Source organism: Acipenser ruthenus, chromosome 53, assembly GCF_902713425.1.
Source record: "Acipenser ruthenus chromosome 53, fAciRut3.2 maternal haplotype, whole genome shotgun sequence".
NCBI lineage: Eukaryota > Metazoa > Chordata > Actinopteri > Acipenseriformes > Acipenseridae > Acipenser > Acipenser ruthenus.
The window spans coordinates 2,422,143-2,441,851 of NC_081241.1; the positions used below are offsets into that span (position 1 = coordinate 2,422,143).

Genomic DNA, 19,709 nt, shown 5'->3' on the forward strand with positions numbered 1-19,709 from the left:
CCCCTGCGCTCCCCTGACTGTGTGACTCCCCCTGCACACCACGCGGCCGTGCCTTTACCAGGGGAGACCCTCGGGGACCCCTGCGCTCCCCTGACTGTGTGACTCCCCCTGCACACCACGCGGCCGTGCCTTTACCAGGGGAGACCCTCGGGGACCCCTGCGCTCCCCTGACTGTGTGACTCCCCCTGCACACCATGCGGCCGTGCCTTTACCAGGGGAGACCCTCGGGGACCCCTGCGCTCCCCTGACTGTGTGACTCCCCCTGCACACCACGCGGCTGTGCCTTTACCAGGGGAGACCCTCTGGGACCCCTGCACTCCCCTGACTGTGTGACTCCCCCTGCACACCATGCGGCCGTGCCTTTACCAGGGGAGACCCTCAGGGACCTCTGCGCTCCCCTGACTGTGTGACTCCCCCTGCACACCATGCGGCCGTGCCTTTACCAGGGGAGACCCTCGGGGACCCCTGCGCTCCCCTGACTGTGTGACTCCCCCTGCACACCACGCGGCTGTGCCTTTACCAGGGGAGACCCTCAGGGACCTCTGCGCTCCCCTGACTGTGTGACTCCCCCTGCACACCATGCGGCCGTGCCTTTACCAGGGGAGACCCTCGGGGACCCCTGCGCTCCCCTGACTGTGTGACTCCCCCTGCACACCATGCGGCAGTGCCTTTACCAGGGGAGATCCTCGGGGACCCCTGCGCTCCCCTGACTGTATGACTCCTCCTGCACACCACACGGCCGTGTCTTTACCAGGGGAGACCCTCGGGGACCCCTGCGCTCCCCTGACTCTGTGACTCCTCCTGCACACCACACGGCCGTGCCTTTACCAAGGGAGACCCTCGGGGACCTCCTCGCTCCCCTGACTGTGTGACTCCTCCAGCACACCACGCGGTTGTGCCTTTACCAGGGGAGACCCTCGGGGACCCCTGCGCTCCCCTGACTGTGTGACTCCCCCTGCACACCACGCGGCTGTGCCTTTACCAGGGGAGACCCTCGGGGACCCCTGCGCTCCCCTGACTCTGTGACTCCTCCTGCACACCACATGGCCGTGCCTTTACCAAGGGAGACCCTCAGGGACCTCCTCGCTCCCCTGACTGTGTGACTCCTCCAGCACACCACGCGGTTGTGCCTTTACCAGGGGAGACCCTCGGGGACCCCCTGCGCTCCCGACTGTGTGACTCCCCCTACACACCACGCGGCCATACACAGTGACATGATTTTCTGTAGAATAGTTTTAATGAAGGTAATGGCTGGCATAAAGTCTGATATATTCATGTCAGTTTGGTGCAGTGCAGTAGGTTTAAAATGACATTTCCATCCACTGTAATTAGGGCTGAAAGATAAAGCAATAGGGTTCACATTGTGCATGAGAGCTTATCAGCGTGTGCCGAATTGGGCTCATTTACAACCTCTTGTTGCATAAGGAACAACAAAATTGTAATTTCTTTGCTTTATTGAAGAATACTTTTGCAGGAAACACATATAAAATATTGAACTTCATGCAGACTAAATCAATTTTAGGAAAATTCTACAGCTGTGGCCAAAAGTTCACCCTATGGAATTAATTTTGCTTCATAAAGTCGAATGAAACCTGCTGAATAATGTTATGTTAACATATTGAATATGCAGTATTTCCATATGCAGAATGAAAAACTGACCAAAATTAAAAAATGTGACATTTCGAAATCTAATATGAAATACTGCTGTCCTACTATTATGGCTTCTGATAGACTTTTGGGATATAATTTTGTGGTTTCTTTGATTACATGATGTTAAATAAGATTATGTTCATATATATATATATATATATATATATATATATATATATATATATATATATATATATAGTGAGACAGCAGGGAGGGGGTTAAAACCTCTCTGCAGTAAAAACATGTGCGGAATGCACATTTGTCTGGGTTAATTGTTTTCTGTTAATTGTTTTATTGTTAATTATCACCTGCACCTGGCTATGATTGTAAATTAGAGCCAGGTGCAGGGTTTATAAGGAGAGCAGTCAGTCTGCTCTAGGCTGCTGAGTAGAAGGAGGCAGGAAGAGGTACTCTGCTTCCCAGCAGTCGTAAGGTAAAAGTGTGTGGTGGTGTTTATTGTGTAGTGGGGAAACAGCCTAGCTGTCCCACTGGTAGTCAGGGTGTTCCTGTGGTTTAGTTAGTGCTCGTACAGAGCTAGGTGTTTGTTTTCTATTTTGTTTTATTTTTGTGTGCGTTAAAAAATAGCGCGACAGCACTGAAAACTCAATTTCTGTGTTTCTGGGTCGTATTTTTAAAGGGGCACGAACCCGAGTGAGTTGCGCTTTGTCACAATATATATATATATATATATATATATTAGTGAGGGGATGGAATGGGCTACCTAGTACCTCTCTATTTGAGTGCTCTGGTAGAAATGGTAGAAAGGACTAGTATTGGCTATATTTCATGCTCTCAGGATTCTGTTCCAATCTGGCTGTTCCAAGGGTTTGAACACGTACAGGAGAATTATCTTTTGCACATCAACTCCCGAATACATTATTAATTTTTAATTCTTAGCAGACGCCCTTATCCAGGACGACTTACAATTGTTACAAGATATCACATTATTTTTTACACACAATTACCCATTTATACAGTTGGGTTTTTACTGGAGCAATCAAGATAAAGTACTTTGCTCAAGGGTACAGCAGCAGTGTCCCCCACCTGGGATTGAACCCACGACCCTCTGGTCAAGAGTCCAGAGCCCTAACCAGTACTCCACACTGCTGCCCTAGTGTGAAGATGGAATTTGGTAACCTTTCCTTCCCTTGTTTTAAAGACGTGAATTGATTAGAACTCTCCATTGCTGCTTCTTCAGTCCACATAAACAAACAGATACCTGTCTTATTTACTCTGTCCTCTGATCTCTGCGTGCTGCTGATTAAAGATTGAACCACACATGTTTTAATTGTGTTGCTTGTATTTTGCGATTTGTCCTTTTGTTGTTTTCCAGGAGCCCCTTGTAAACGAGACCTCGGTCTCAATGGGTATTCCTCCTGGTTAAATAAATACATACATCAAACTAGTTGTAATGCAGAATCACTGGGATCCTTTAAGACCCAACAACGTTTTGAGATCAATCAGCTACTAGGAACCGGATGAGCACTGATGGTCCGAAAGGCCTCCTCTCGTTAGTACATTTCGAGGGCTACTCTAGGTTAATTAAATCCAATTTTCAGGTAGCGTTGCACTTCCTTGGTCACCCCTTCAAACCGCCTCTTAATTGCCATTAACCAATCAGCTGTTTCCCCTATTGACTGACATATCCTCCACCCCTGGCAGATTAGCTGTACCACCTCCGCTCCCCCACCTCCAGAGCTCGCTCCTTCTCCACCTTTGCCCCTCAGTGGTGGAATGACCTACCCACGGATATCAGGACCGCACAGTCCCTGACCACCTTCCGGCACCTCCTCAAGACACACCTGTTCAGACAGCATCTGTAAACCTCACAACTCTTGACTATACTGGACTATATGGCACCCAATTTAACCAGTGCTTGCATCAGCTCGTGCTTGCACTGAACTGCTCCATACCTTGCTCTATTCTACTACAGCTCTGATTATAACAACTTCCTATATCTTGTATTTGACTTTACTCTTGTAGGTATCCGTATTCACGTTGTTTGTAATTGCTCTTATTTGAAATCATTCTCATCCATTCATCGTATTGACTACGCACTCATACTGGACTTTACTCGCATAAGCAAATATTTTTAATATAAGTTAATTGCTCTCAGTCGAACCCACTCTTACATGTAATTATTTACTGTATTCTCTATTGTTTTGCTCTTATTTGAATTTGATATTTTGCTATTGATTTTATTGTAGTTTACAGCTGCTCTTATCTGTAAATTTATACTCTGTAATGTGATATTTTAGAATATGATACTTTGTAATGTGATACTTTGTAACAATTGTAAGTCACCCTGAATAAGGGTGTCTGCTAATAATAATAATAATAATAATAATAATAATAATAATAATAATAATAATAATAATGTGGAAGTAGCGATGGGCCGAACAGCTTCTAATTCGCACATTTCTGAATGTTCTTCGGTTGCTGTGTCTGTGTTGCACGGTAGGGGGCGCTGTCTCGAATGCCCTGCCTGTGTCACGCTGTCATTTTCAGATCTCAATGTTCAAAAGAAGTGTGAAACAAATGAATAATCATTAGCTGATGTCGTTCTGTTAACTTAAGAATGAATATTTCATTGGGTTGTTCATTTATTCATGCCATGGAGAGTTACAACATCTGAAAATGAGACGATAGAAAAACTTCTTGAAAGCCATGCGTGTCTTCAAGGCACAGAGACGGCTCTTTGATTTGGGATAAAATGTTTCTTGTTTGAATAAATATGTGATGTCAATCTATCTCTCTCTCTCTCTCTCTCTCTCTCTCTCTATCTCTCTCTCTCTCTCTCTCTCTCTCTCTCTCTCTCTCTCTCTCTCTCTCTCTCTCCATAATATACAGTAGACCCTGATATTAATGTGACAGCCATCTGAAATGTCTTTATAATATATAGTACTAGATCTTGATATTGATGTGATATAGCCATCTGAAATGGATGAAAATGGCGTCACATTAAAATTCGCTCTTTGTTTAATTATTCTAATTTAACTAACAGATACATACGGATTTAAATCAACTTAAATTTAATAAAGCTAATAATAGGCGAGACAATGGATTTTAAAGATGGTCAGTGCTCCTTTAAAGGGAGGGACCAGCGATACTGTTAATAAAGCTAATAAGTGGTGAGAGAATGGATTTCGAAGATGGTCAGCGCTCCTTTAAAGGGAGGGACCAGCGATACTGTTAATAAAGCTAATAAGAGGTGAGAGAATGGATTTTGAAGATGGTCAGCGCTCCTTTAAAGGGAGGGATCAGCGATACTGTTAATAAAGCTAATAAGAGGTGAGAGAATGGATTTTGAAGATGGTCAGTGCTCCTTTAAAGGGAGGGACCAGAGATACTGTTAATAAAGCTAATAAGAGGTGAGAAAATGGATTTTGAAGATGGTCAGCGCTCCTTTAAAGGGAGGGACCAGCGATACTGTTAATAAAGCTAATAAGAGGTGAGAGAATGGATTTTGAAGATGGTCAGCGCTCCTTTAAAGGGAGGGGCCGGCGATGCTGTTAATAAAGCTAATAAGAGATGAGAGAATGGATTTTAAAGATGGTCAGCGCTCCTTTAAAGGGAGGGACCAGCGATACTGTTAATAAAGCTAATAAGAGGTGAGAGAATGGATTTTGAAGATGGTCAGCGCTCCTTTAAAGGGAGGGACCAGCGATACTGTTAATAAAGCTAATAAGAGGTGAGAGAATGGATTTTGAAGATGGTCAGTGCTCCTTTAAAGGGAGGGACCAGAGATACTGTTAATAAAGCTAATAAGAGGTAAGAGAATGGCTTGTAAAGATGGTCAGCACTCCCTGAAGTGCAGGATCTGCTGTTTGTGTTGAGTTTGACATCCTGCTTCAGATCTCGTGTCTCATGAATCCCTCCACGCGAGAGATGTTTTGTTAATCGCTGGCCTCTGAATTATTTGTGATTTCTCACTCCCAGAACCTCACCCTGTCAGCCATGATAAGGAACTGCGGCATCAAGTAACGTTTGCCTAGAAACCAAGGTTTGGCCTTTCTTGTACAGTACAATAAAATCTTGGCACTAATAAATGTAAGGAGGAATGCAATATACTGAAAACCAATACAGGGTAAGGTAGTCATTCATAATGTATATTTAGGGCTTCTGATTTCCTGTTTTAATTGATAAAAAAACAAAAAAACTGAAAATCGATGTTTAGCCAATAAACACCTGAAAAACTGGTTACACAATTCACCTTGTCTTGACCCCTTTCCAAGTGAAAAAAAGAAATTAAATACCTGCAAAATTATATATATATATATATATAAATTCCTACTGCAGGTGGGCAATGTCCCTCCTTCCTGACTCGTATCTATCATTGATTCGTTCTGAATACTTTAAAACCCACCCCAAATACTGAATGGCAGCGCTGTGGTTATGATTTCATATTACAGTTCGATAGGAAGGATTTACACACTGGTAGCATTTAAAACAGAATTGAAATTGTGGTGAAATGTAAAAAAATGTCTAAACACACGGAAACCCCAGAAAAGGGGCATTAAGAACAGAAAATAGAAGGCACTTTTTACACAGAGAATTGTGAGGGTCTGGAACCAACTCCCCAGTAATGTTGTTGAAGCCGACACCCTGGGATCCTTCAAGAAGCTGCTTGATGAGATTCTGGGATCAATAAGCTACTAACAACCAAACGAGCAAGATGGGCTGAATGGGGCCTCCTCTCGTTTGGAAACTTTCTTATGTTCTTATGTTCTTAAGAATACGCCCAAGATCAAAGGAAAGAAGGCACAATTGATGTGTGCTGTCGAGTTACTATAGTGTGAGAGAAAAAAGTAACCAGAAAACAATAAATTCAGACAGTAGATAAAAAGCGAAAGCCCCCAGGAAAAAAAAAAAAAAAAATACAATAACGATTGAAAAAAAAGAAGCACCAAAAAATGAAATTAATAAAAACAGAAGAACAGAAGCCCTATGTATAGAACAAAAGCCGTGGGAAACAAAATATGTTTGGGTCTTAAAGGATCCCAATTCCTGGTTTCACTCAGAGTTTAATAATAAGACACACCTGAGCTTGTTACCTACACACACTGGGGCTGATCAAGCTGGTAGCAATAATCCTGGTATGGGTGAAACTGCTGTGCAATAGGAGTCTGATCCCCCTCCCTGATCTCTCTGTCTAAATATCCCACAGTTCCCACAAATATACTGTAGATCTCTTCACTATAAAATTAGCTACAAACCTCCTTCAACCAAAGTCTATCTACAGGGCTGGCAATCAGACTCCTGTTGCACAGCAGTGTGATCCATTCCTGGTTTCACTAGGAGTTTAATAATAAGACACACCTGAGCTTGTTACCTAGACACACTGGGGGCTGATCAAGCTGGTAACATCTGGAATGGGCGAAACTGCTATGCAAAAATAGTCTTATTGCCATCCATGCTTAAAAAAAAAGCATTCAAAAGATATGCAGGTACACTATAGCTGCTGTTTTCACAGGGCACACTGAAAACTACACACTGGTGGAAAAAGTAATTTAACAGGAAGCTAGAGGGAAATCAAAAAGATGCCGTTCCCATTTCAACACAATGTGTGTCAGTTATACACCTCCAGACATTGCTGTACTGTGAATACAAAAGCACCGAGCTAATGGTTTACACAGACGCGTGTGCAGACAGACAGTCAGACAGTCAGACAGACAGACAAACAGACGGACACCAGCCCACACTATATCCCCAGAAACTGATTTTTTTTCCTCAATAACTTGTGCTAAATAATTGTATTTTCAAGTTGTTTCCGAATTTTTAAATAACGCGTTTTTTCCAGACATATGGATAGTTTAGTGAAAGTGGAATAACTCACAATAACTTCTGCTAAAAAAAAATAAACATGTCCAAAACAAGTATCACAGCAGTGAAAGATTGCTTCTGTACATATATGTAAACTAAAAATGTTAGTGTGACGTACACACACACACACACACACACACACACACATATATTTACAGTAAAGAACTTGAACTCACACATTAGGTCGTTCAACACCTGTTTAAATAACAGAGAAACTGTACATAAAAACTACATTTCTACAATTCCATGTTCTTACCGACTTTTAATATGGTTTTGATGCACCATTAAGACTCTACGGAGTTCTGAGTGCGTGCAGCTCGCTGCCCATATTATTATTTCTCGCACTGCCTCGGGGCTCGACAGTGAATATAAACTCCGGTTATGACAATATTACAGAGGCAGAAGACCGGGACGCTGTTTATTTTTGGAGCCGTTGGAATGACGCCCTGTATAGTATGCCTCCCCCTCAGGTAATATTTTTATCTTCAGCGAGTCGCGTCTCTTGTCAACATCCGCTGAGCTGTGGTTATGATTTCATTAGCAGTGTGTACGGGTAATGTAAAAACAGCGTCTAATAATAACACATGCACTAAATCATTCCTTGGGAGAAGCTAATCTTTGCTGACCAACGAATCAAGACGGGGTTACATTTTTGTATAAGTTACCTTAAAACAAAACAAAACAAAACAAAAAAACTCCCATAAATATATAATAGATTGTTTTTTAAAAAAATATTTTTGTAAATGGCAAAAGAATATCGAGAAGGTGTTGATTACATTGTTTTGTTTACGAGTTACCTTAAAAAAAAAAAAAAAAAAACTCTAGTACTGTAAATGTCTGGATTGTAATGCCTGTTTGTATTATTATTATTATTATTATTATTATTATTATTATTATTATTATTATTATTATTAATAAACCTTTAGCCATATCTGTATTACAGTGGTGGCGGCAGGGCTACTTATGTGAGATACATGAGTGTTTTTTACGTGAGATCGGAGATTTCAAAATCGACCACAGGCTAACGTTGAGCGATATGACCTACCTGGACATACGTTGCAAAGAAAAAAAAAAGTTATTTTTTCATCCTTTTAAGACGTCTATAGTCATACAAACATATTAGTAACATCCATCTACCTGTATCATGAAAAAGACTACATAAACTGTATGTGCATGAGGAAAAACCAAGTGACATACACACAGACGGACAGATCTCCCAAATATTACAAGATTCTGATACTCACAATAACTTGAGCTAAAGAAGGTAATTGGCAAGTTTCATCACAATCGGACAAACGGTTCCCTATTTATAAGCAAAAATGCAAGTTTGACCTAAACACATTCGGGCAGACAAACAGACTCCCTACACCCCACAATTCGGATACTTTCGATATCTTGTTCTAAAGAAGGTCCTTAGCAAGTTTCATCACAATCGGACAAACGTTTCTCTAGCTACGATTCCTTACACCGCCAGATTCTGATGCGCTAAGAGCCAGCGCCATCTAGTGAGCAGCTACTTTGGATCAAGTTTTGTTTTGAAATACCCTAGCTGTGCACTAGATGGCGCTGGTGCTTACTAATATAGAGCCACTTTGGCAAGCCTGCTGAATAATGTTACGTTAACATCTTGAATTGCACACTGCTTTGTAGTTTTCCGTACACTTAACAAAACTCTGACAAAAAAAGTGGCATTTCCAAATCTAACATGAAATACCACAGTACGGCTGTTATGGCTTCCGATAGACTTTCAGCGATGTCGTTTTGTAGTTTCTTTGTTAAGTAAAGTATCTAAATTATGTTATTTTTTTATTTTGTATTATTATGTCTGAATCCTAAAAATCTAGGTGACACAAAATTTTTGGCCATGGCTGTAGATTTAAGACAAATGTAACTTCAGTAGTTCGGGACAAACACCAATCACAAAATGTTTTAGTACAAATATTTATTGTAGAGAATGCGGAGTATGCGATTTAACAGAAAAGTATGCTGTATATACACATTCATTTGGCATCAAACCTAACTTGGTTTGAGGGTTCGCTGCCTGGCCAAGTGGACGAGGCTGAGACCCCCATTTGATAAAACATAAAAACTGTTAAGAAAGGAGGAGATGGGGAGGTGGTGGGTTACGATGAAATCAAAACACAACTGAGAGATAAGTGAAGCGGGTATTTATAGTGCTAACAATTTAAATTAGCTAATGTGTAAATTGAATGATTCAATTTGGTAACACGGAGATTGGTGTCTGACCCTCCTCCCGAACTTTAATTATAAATTTCATTAATTGCAACGAGAAGCCCTCATAAAAATGCAAAGGGACAGTGTTGTATTTTAAAACAGCAAGCATCACTGCAACAGGCAGAGACATGCATGCACTAAGACACCAAGAAATACTGAAGAATAAACCAAGACAAAAGGTACAGCCGAATGCAGCCCAGTGACTTTATCATGTTCTATTTAACTGTCAGCCTCAATAAAACCCAAGCTTTGTGCTTAACATTGCCCTGGATAACGCAATACTAGGAAAGAAAAAAAAACTTAAAGAGAGATAAAAATAAACCGCCATTGCCTGTTACCCTGCTGGGAGTTTATATCTTGTCTCTATTTTATATTTCTCATACTTATCATTTTAAAATAAGTACAGGGAAATCGGATTGTAGCTGACAAAAGATATTTCATAAAGTTCACTTGCTTTGCAGTCCTATTAGCTAGACAGGTCTCCAAACTTGTGAAAGATCTGGCAAAGCAATTGTGTTTTAAAATGCAGGTGTTGAAGAAATTTCTCAGTTTGCATGCCTGGCTTTCAGGGAATCAGTTACACCTGCACTTCCTAGGTCACTTCAGGAGTTTCTGGGTCATGGAAGCAGCTGATTAGTTAATGGACAATTAAGATGCTGTTTATAGGGGTGGAGACTGTGTGACCAATAAAATGTAATTTTCTGAAAATGTGATTTCATTAACCTAGTGTAGTGCTCAAATTGTACTAACGAGACTATTCAGTCCATCCATTCTCATCCGGTTCTTAGCAGCTGAGTGATCTCAAATCTTTGTCAAGTCGGGTCTTAAAGGATCCCAGTGATTCAACAACATGACTAGGTAAGACCAGGTAGCCCATTCCATCCCCTCACTACTCTCTGTGTGAAAAAGCTTCTCTTTCCCTCTGTTTTAAGTCTATCTCCACTTCATTTCCGCACTGTGTGTCCTCTGGTCCTGGTTTCTGTACTTCGCTTTAAGCCCTGCTTTGGACTCTCTCCAGGGCCACAATGTTCCTTTGATGACCAGAATTGGACACATTATTATTCTCGATTTGGTTTCTGATTAGATCACAATTTGCCGTGTTTACAAACCATTCCGAAAAAGCTATGATTCTGAAAAGGCTCCCCACCACAATGGAGGGGAGTGTGCTGACGCACACATCCTTTAAGCCAAAGAAGATAACTTGAAAACTAGAAATCTTTCCTCTATCTAGCTGCAGAGATAAATACCATGCCATTGTTCTCAGACAATGCCTAGCACAGCTTGTCCGTTTGCGCTGTTCAGAGAAAAAAGAATAGTATTTTTTTTTGTTCAGTGAGTATAAGAGCCCCTGTTTCTCTTTCTCTGCTCCACCAGCACAGAGAGAGGCTTTTCAGGATATGAGCCTCCCTTTCTCTGTTCATCCAGCACAGAGGGAGGCTGTTCAAAGAATATAAAAGCCTCCCTTTCTCTCTGATCCACCAGCACAGAGGGAGGCTGTTCAGAGAGTACACGAGCTTCCCTTTCTTACTCTCTCTCTGCTCCACCAGCGAGGGAGGCTGTTCAGTGAGTATATAGAGCCTCCCTTTCTCTTTTTCTCCTCCACCAGCACAGAGGGAGGCTGTTCAGAGAGTTAAGACGCTCTCTCTCTCTCTCTCTCTCTCTCTGTCTGTCTGTCTGTCTGTTCCACCAGCACAGCGGGAGGCTGTTCAGATAGCATAAGAGCCTCTCTTTCTCTCTCTCTCTCTGCTCCACCAGCACAGAAGGAGGCTGTTCAGACAGTATAAGAGCCTTCCTTTCTCTTTCTCTGCTTCACAAGCACAGAGGGAGGCTGTCCAGAGAGTAGAAGAGTCTCTCTCTCTCTCTGCTTCACAAGCACAGAGGGAGGCTGTCCAGAGACTAAAAGAGCCTCTTTCTCTCTCTGCTCCGTCAGCACAGTTATTTTTCCAATCACAGATATCATTTATTTTTAAAAGCTGTTCAATGTCATGTATTAAAAGAGCCCCCAGGTATTTATAGAGTGTCACTTTCAAGTTCACGTCCTTAAATCGAAGTACAAACCCATCTGTAACAGTGCAAAGTCAAGGCGTTCTAAGCCTGCATAGATACAGTGACCCATGGTAACACTACACTTTGTAAGTGCTGTCCTTAGTTAAAGCAGAAATGGCAGTGTAATCTCTGCATTGCATACAGCAAACCAGAACAGGCACATACACAGGGTCCTCAACATCATGTAATAATCACACCTGCAAGATGACAAATATTTATCAGATTGCAGCCAGCTTGAATCTGAAATGTCTACGGTATGGTAAAGCATAGGGAAGCATTGTAAAGCGCAGAGATGTATGGTAAAGCATAGTAAAAACAAACTATGGTAAATGCAAAGTATAACCATGGGAAAAGTGCAAGATTGCCATGCAAATTTAAACTTTTATAAGGCGAGAGAGAGTGATAAATGCATGCAGTTGCCTACCAAGTGATATAGCTAAGACTCAAAAAGCAATTGAAATCCTGCTTTATTACATGATATTCCTTTAGATGGGGTGTTTTGCAATGGTTTTGCAATTGTCTCATACTTCTTTAAGGTTCAGCTAATATCTCTGCATGCTTGCAGGAGCTCAAAACACACTTTTATAAAATGGCTTTCTTATCTTGCTGCTTTTGTGTTATTATGTGTATACTGTTATGTAAATGGTTTGACTATGGCAGTTGTATGTGTGTCATGCTATACAAATGTATTGTGTTTTGTTCTTTTTTCTGCTATGTACTGAACAGTGCTTTGTGATACTTTTGTATAAAAAGCACTATTAAATGCAATAAATAAATAAATAAAAGAGCGCAGCATGTTCAAACCTAAACAGAGGCTGAATGAAACTAAACAGAGGCTGAATGAAGAGAGGGCTCATCATTAAGAAAATCAAAACCTATTAGCAATGTTATGCATTAGACAACTTCTCACCTCAGGGCACTGTTACGTGAAAAACAGATACAGTTAATTGTCTGCAAATGCAATGCTCTAGTTCTTTTTTATAAAAAACTTAATTCTTGTGTCTTCCTCTGTGGTGGCAGAGCAGAGAATGAGAAAGGGAGGCTCTTATACTCTCTGAACAGCCTCCCTCTGTGCTGGTGGAGCACAGAAAGAGAAAGGGAGGCTCTTATACTCTCTGAACAGCCTCCCTCTGTGCTTCAGAGTTGTGATTCAGAGTTGTGTTCTGTGTTTGAAAGCAACTCAGCTTTGACAGGGATGCTTCTGAGACTGATGTTTGCTGCTGTTTCTGATGAGCCCTCAGAAATGTATATCTCATCTCTGTGCCAAGCTCTTTTCTCTTAGATGGCTTCAGTAATGTATTATGTGGTGGCAAATATTTCAGTGGAACAGGTTATCATTTTTCACTGTGGCACAGGAGGGTAGCAAGTCTACTGAGCTTGAGAAACATAATTGCCAGGGGACATTTTCCTTTGTTACCTTTTCAATAAAGCAGTGCTTACCAAACCTTTGAAATTAGCACTACCAACTTTACCCCTGCCACTCCCTTTAAAGGGGGGCTAACCAATGATAAAGATTAGCACTTCTTTAAAGGGAAGGGCCAGTGATACTGTTAATAAAGCTAATATGAGGTGAGAGAATGGATTTCAAAGATGGTCAGCACTCCTTTAAAGGGAGTGGCCAGTGAGACTGTTAATAAAACTAATAAGAGGTAAGAGAATGGATTTTAAAGATGGTCAGCGCGCCTTTAAAGGGAGGGGTCAGTGATACTGTTAATAAAGCTAATAAGAGGTAAGAGAATGGATTTTAAAGATGGTCAGCGCTCCTTTAAAGGGAGGGGCCAGCGATACTGTTAATAAAACTAATAAGAGGTAAGAGAATGGATTTTAAAGATGGTCAGCGCTCCTTTAAAGGGAGGGGCCAGCGATACTGTTAATAAAACTAATAAGAGGTAAGAGAATGGATTTTAAAGATGGTCAGCACTCCTTTAAAGGGAGGGGCCAGCGATACTGTTAATATAGCTAATTAGAGGTGAGAGAATGGATTTTAAAGATGGTCAGCACTCCTTTAAAGGGAGTGGCCAGTGAGTCTGTTAATAAAACTAATAAGAGGTAAGAGAATGGATTTTAAAGATGGTCAGCACTCCTTTAAAGGGAGGGGCCAGCGATACTGTCAATAAAACTAATAAGAGGTAAGAGAATGGATTTTAAAGATGGTCAGCACTCCTTTAAAGGGAGTGGCCAGTGAGTCTGTTAATAAAACTAATAAGAGGTAAGAGAATGGATTTTAAAGATGGTCAGCACTCCTTTAAAGGGAGGGGTCAGTGAGACTGTTAATAAAGCTAATAAGAGGTAAGAGAATGGATTTTAAAGGTGGTCAGCACTCCTTTAACATTCATACATTCCCTTCAAAGCTAAGACAATTAAATGTGGCATTCAGAAGTGAATTTGAGCTGTATTATTCATCCTAACTGCTTAATGGTTAATATTTCAAAGTTTGTTGTATTTATAATTGATGCCTTTCCCCAAAATGCAGAACTCTGATATAGCTGAAAACATACTCTTCAGATCATTATTCAGATATCAGATTTAATGTAGTTATAATGTACAGTCTTGAGGGGAGGGAATGATAGGCTTTAAAATACATTTCAAATATCTATGAAAAAATATACCCACTGGATAAAATTGGGAATTCAAATAAAAATGAGCAATTTCTATATGGAAGTTTTATGGAATGGGATCTAGTTTGCCTGTATAAGCTGTATGACAATGATGTGCAACTATTCAGCAACAATCATGGGAAAGCAGAAGGATCTCAGTGACTTCACAATGGAGACTATTGTGGGTTGCGTGGGCAGCAGGCTGTGCCTCAGCGCAGTGGCTGCAATGACCAAATGCACGGTGTATTCGCCTGTCTGCATAAAGAACTACAGCTTCCATCACCCCTCAGTGTTACAGCAAGTTTGGTGGCATGCTGGGATCTGTAGTCAAAGACGTGGAAGAAGACTTCTGGGATTTTGTCATTGAATCAATATAGTTTCATTGAATTTAAGTTTCAGATTGAATTTACATTCAAGACACTGAGAAAGACTTCTAGTGGAAACGTGTGCCATTGAATTTACACTGAAGACGCTGAGAAAGACTTCTAGTGGAAACGTTTGCCGTTGAATTTACACTGAAGACACTGAGAAAGGCTTCTAGTGGAAACGTTTGCCGTTGAATTTACACTGAAGACACTGAGAAAGGCTTCTAGTGGAAACGTTTGCTGTTGAATTTACACTGAAGACACTGAGAAAGACTTCTAGTGGAAACGTTTGCCGTTGAATTTACACCGAAGACGCTGAGAAAGGCTTCTAGTGGAAACGTTTGCTGTTGAATTTACACTGAAGACACTGAGAAAGACTTCTAGTGGAAACGTTTGCTGTTGAATTTACACTGAAGACACTGAGAAAGACTTCTAGTGGAAACGTTTGCCGTTGAACTTACACCGAAGATGCTGAGAAAGGCTTCTAGTGGAAACGTTTGCTGTTGAATTTACACTGAAGACACTGAGAAAGACTTCTAGTGGAAACGTTTGCCATTGAATTTACACTGAAGACGCTGAGAAAGGCTTCTAGTGGAAACGTTTGCTGTTGAATTTACACTGAAGACACTGAGAAAGACTTCTAGTGGAAACGTTTGCTGTTGAATTTACACTGAAGACACTGAGAAAGACTTCTAGTGGAAACGTTTGCCGTTGAATTTACACCGAAGACGCTGAGAAAGGCTTCTAGTGGAAACGTTTGCCGTTGAATTTACGCTGAAGACACTGATGGATTATCTTAGCATGAACAGAGTTGCAATCAACCTATTCTCTGTGTTGATGTGCTGCTTGTATCAAGCTGTTTCACACCTTTCCCAGAATAATAATAATGTGATCCTGTGATAATGCGTGTGACCTGATTGCAGTGCATGTGTTCATTAATTACTCAAACCCGAGCTTATCAGGGTTATTTTTAGAGGTGTGAGCTTGCCTGCAGGCTTAAGTGCAAGTTTTAATTAATTCAGCAGTCTCTGGTGATTAAGATAGAAAGAAAGTAGAACACAGGGGAGCAGGGTACAGAACAGCACAGCACAGGGGAGGAGGATACAACACAGGACAGCACAGGACAGCAGGATACAGCACAGGACAGCATGGTACAGCACAGTACAGAACAGGGGAGCAGAGTACAGCACAGGACAGCAGGGTACAGCACAGTACAGAACATGGGAGGAGGATACAACACAGGACAGCGCAGGACATCATGGTACAGCACAGTACAGCACAGGGAAGCAGGGTACAGCACAGGGGAGCAGGGTACAGCGCAGTACATGATAGGGGAGCAGGGGACAGCACAGGACAGCACCGGACAGCAGGATACAGCACAGTACAGCACAGGGGAGCAGGGTACAGCACAGTACATGATAGGGGAGAAGGGGACAGCACAGGACAGCACCGGACAGCAGGATACAGCACAGTACAGCACAGGGGAGCAAGATACAGCACAGGACATCAGGGTACAGCACAGTACAGCACAGGCGAGCAGGGTACACCAGAGTACAGCACAGGGGAGCAGGGCACAGCACAGGGGAGCAGGGCACAACCCAGTGAAACAGGGTACAGCACTGCCAGCAAAATTAAAGGATCCAAAGTAGCTGTTCAGTAGATGGCACTGCTTAGACTCATCTAACCTGTGTTACTCACGTCTATGGCAGGCAACTAAAACCAAAAAAGCACATCGAAAAATAAAAATAAACGGTATCTGAGTGCAATAAGAAACCCTCAGGATGATGGCAAACAGCATGAAAATGTAAGAGAGACAGAATTCAAAGCTGATTTATAAACATAAATATCTGCACTGTATGTTTACCGCTGTTTTTGGTTAGACTATTAATTTACCATAGTTGACCATGGTTTGCCATGCTTTACCAGACCTCTCTGTGCTTTACAATGCTTCCCTATGCTTTACCAGACCTCTCTGTGCTTTACAATGCTTCCCTATGCTTTACCAGACCTCCCTGTGTTTTACAATGCTTCCCTATGCTTTACCAGACCTCTCTGTGCTTTACAATGCTTCCCTATGCTTTACCAGACCTGTCTGTGCTTTACAATGCTTCCCTATGCTTTACCAGACCTCTCTGTGCTTTACAATGCTTCCCTATGCTTTACCAGACCTCTCTGTGCTTTACAATGCTTCCCTATGCTTTACCAGACCTCTCTGTGCTTTACAATGCTTCTATATGCTTTACCATACCTCTCTGTGCTTTACAATGCCTCCCTATGCTTTACCACACCTCTGTGCTTTACAATGCCCACCTATACCATGATTTCACTGTGCTTTATTACACTTTGCTGTGCTTTTACTATGGGGAACTTATGGCTGGTCCACATAACTTGTGTTACCATAATTATACAAGGTTAGAAATACTAAAAGAAGCTTAATACATTCAATAGCAAACATTTCCACTATAAGTCTCTCTCAGAGTCTTCAGTGTAAATTCAATAGCAAACATTTCCACTAGAAGTCTTTCTCAGAGTCTTCAGTGTAAATTCAATAGCAAACATTTCCACTAGAAGTCTTTCTCACTTTGTCACAAAGACGGCTGTAGTGGGTGACATCAGACCAGAAACAGGAAGTAACACACAGAGACTTGGGGTTTTGGTGAAGCTGAGCGCGTGATCGTTCTCAGCATTTAATAATTAACAGACAGAACAGAAAATAAAAAGGTTGTAACACAAAACAGGACACGGCACTTCACGCCAAAATAAAAGAGACAAACAAAACGGACAGACACTAACAAACAGGGACGAACAAACACGGTGAGAAACACTTATTATTATTATTATTATTATTATTATTATTATTATTATTATTATTATTATTATTATTCTTTTTACCTTCTCTCTCTCTCTCCCGTTCTTTCGCCCTGAACACCCAACCCCGGGTGAGTCAAACGTGCACCTATATATACTGTTGTGCTGGGATTCAATTACTAATTAATTATTCACTTGAATCCCAGCATGTGAATTAATTATGTGCAACCTCGTGCTCACATATTACATACTTTAAATGCACGTGAAGTGATGTGCAATCCCGTGCCTAAATACAACTATACATTTTAAATCACACGTGAAACACAGACCCGTTTATATCCCGTGTACCAACTACAATACACCAACATTAACACACGCAACATACAACATATAACACACAAATGCACACAGGGGCGGGGCACATTGCCACACACTTTCAGTGTAAATTCAATGACTCACACTCACACTCTCCCTCTCCCTCTCACTCTCACTCACACACACAGTCACACACTCTTACCTGGTTGTGTTCAGGTCAGTCTGGGGTCCCTGCACCTTCTCCAGACCCAGTCTAGTAAAAATCCCCACCAGCACCATCACAGCGACCACTCCACAGATGATATAAACGATCATGTTGGTCTTGTCTTTATCCTGTTCCTCATGGATCTCATTCGCTGGCGTTGGGGGTTTGCCGGTATTAGCCCAGTTGGGGGTGTCGTAGTTAGAACAGGCTGTTTGATCCAAGCGATTGGGACTATACTGACAGCAGAACCGGTAGCCACAAGTCCCACAGCAGAACAAGTAAACACCCAGGTTGCAGTTAAATGGAGGGTCCCATTGGCCCATGACATCGTAGTAACCGCGACAACGGCTGCCAAGGGGCATGACCGTGGGGTCGTTGCTGCTGCCAGGGGTTGCTAGGGTGACCTCGGAGTACTCCGGAGCTAGCGTCTGATTGGATAGAACGTCCAGGTCCATTTCTAGGTCCTTAGAGTTGCGAGTCAATGTGACCAGAGTCCAGAGCGATAGCAAATTAGCCACTAGGAGGTAAGTCCAGATTTTTGCGGTAAAGGAAGAGTCCATTTTGAGAGTCCCAGATTTATTTATTTTTGACGGACAATACAGAATTCCGAATCCCTAAATTCTGAATAGTTCTGGAATTCTCTGAATCTTTTTGGAATTCCAAATCCTTCTTTTAAGACATCTGTTCCCCCTTCCAATAGCAATACGAATAATTCAATATGGATCGACTTTTAAGAATCCACTTTCTTTTGGGAAATGGAAAAAAAAGTTTGATTACTTTTTTGAAAAAAAGAAATGCATTTTCAAACAGTCCAAATTAGAAAGCACTAATGATTCTGTTTCAGAATGAAGTTTGTTTTTCTCTCTGATAGAAAATGAATAAATCTTCAATCCTATACCATAGCTTTATTCTCTCTTTAGTTTGCAGTAGTAATTCAGCAATTTTATCATTTGGGATTTTCAAAAACTCAGCAAAAATCTGTTGAAAAAAAATTAGAAAAGAGAGAAAAAAGGTCTAAAAATTCTCCTGTTTAAGAAAAAGATTCTCAGATAAAATAATGAAAGAAACATATAAAATGTCTCACATAAATAATTTGAAGTTAAATCAGGAGATATATAAAGAAAACATTTTAAAAGCTATCAAAACGGTTTCCCCGAGAAAGAAAAAAATAATAATTTTGACTCTAATCCTATGGGGGGAAAAAAAGCTTTTAAATAAAAACCAGCTAGTCTCTTTTCAGAAATCCCCTTGTTTGTAGAATCAGCTCACTGGAGCATCTCTCTTTGCTCTGATCTCCACGGCTGCTTTGGAAATACTGAGCTCCCCAAGCGGTGTGCTGCTTGACTGGCAAACAGAACAAATAAAGAAAAGAGAGCAACAATGCGAGCGCAACACACTCCCACCCTCCCTCTATCCTTCTCTCTTCTCGTCCCTCCCTCTCCCCGTCCCTCCCTCCTCTCTCTCCCTCTCTCTGTCTCATTGGAATATTTTGATAATAGTTGGTTATATTCTGCATTAAGCCTTAAATTGCAGCAAATTCACAGCTGCAGTTTCATATATATATATATATATATATATATATATATATATATATATATATATATATATATACACACACACACACAGCTATGACCACACATTTTGCATCACCCTATAGAATTAACT

The 19,709-nt window shown here is 41.3% G+C and overlaps 1 protein-coding gene across 2 annotated transcripts in view; it reads right to left on the reverse strand.

Annotated features, from left to right (window-relative positions):
- LOC131723111 (protein shisa-8-like) overlaps positions 1–19,377 on the reverse strand; it is a 41,049-nt gene extending 21,672 nt beyond the window's left edge. For both annotated transcript variants that reach the window (XM_059016530.1, XM_059016529.1), the window contains exon 1: positions 18,042–19,377. In XM_059016530.1, coding sequence (XP_058872513.1) covers positions 18,042–18,604 — 563 coding nt within the window. In that variant the 5' untranslated portion in view covers positions 18,605–19,377. The remainder of the gene's footprint in view (positions 1–18,041) is intronic.
- Between the last annotated feature and the right edge of the window lie 332 nt (positions 19,378–19,709).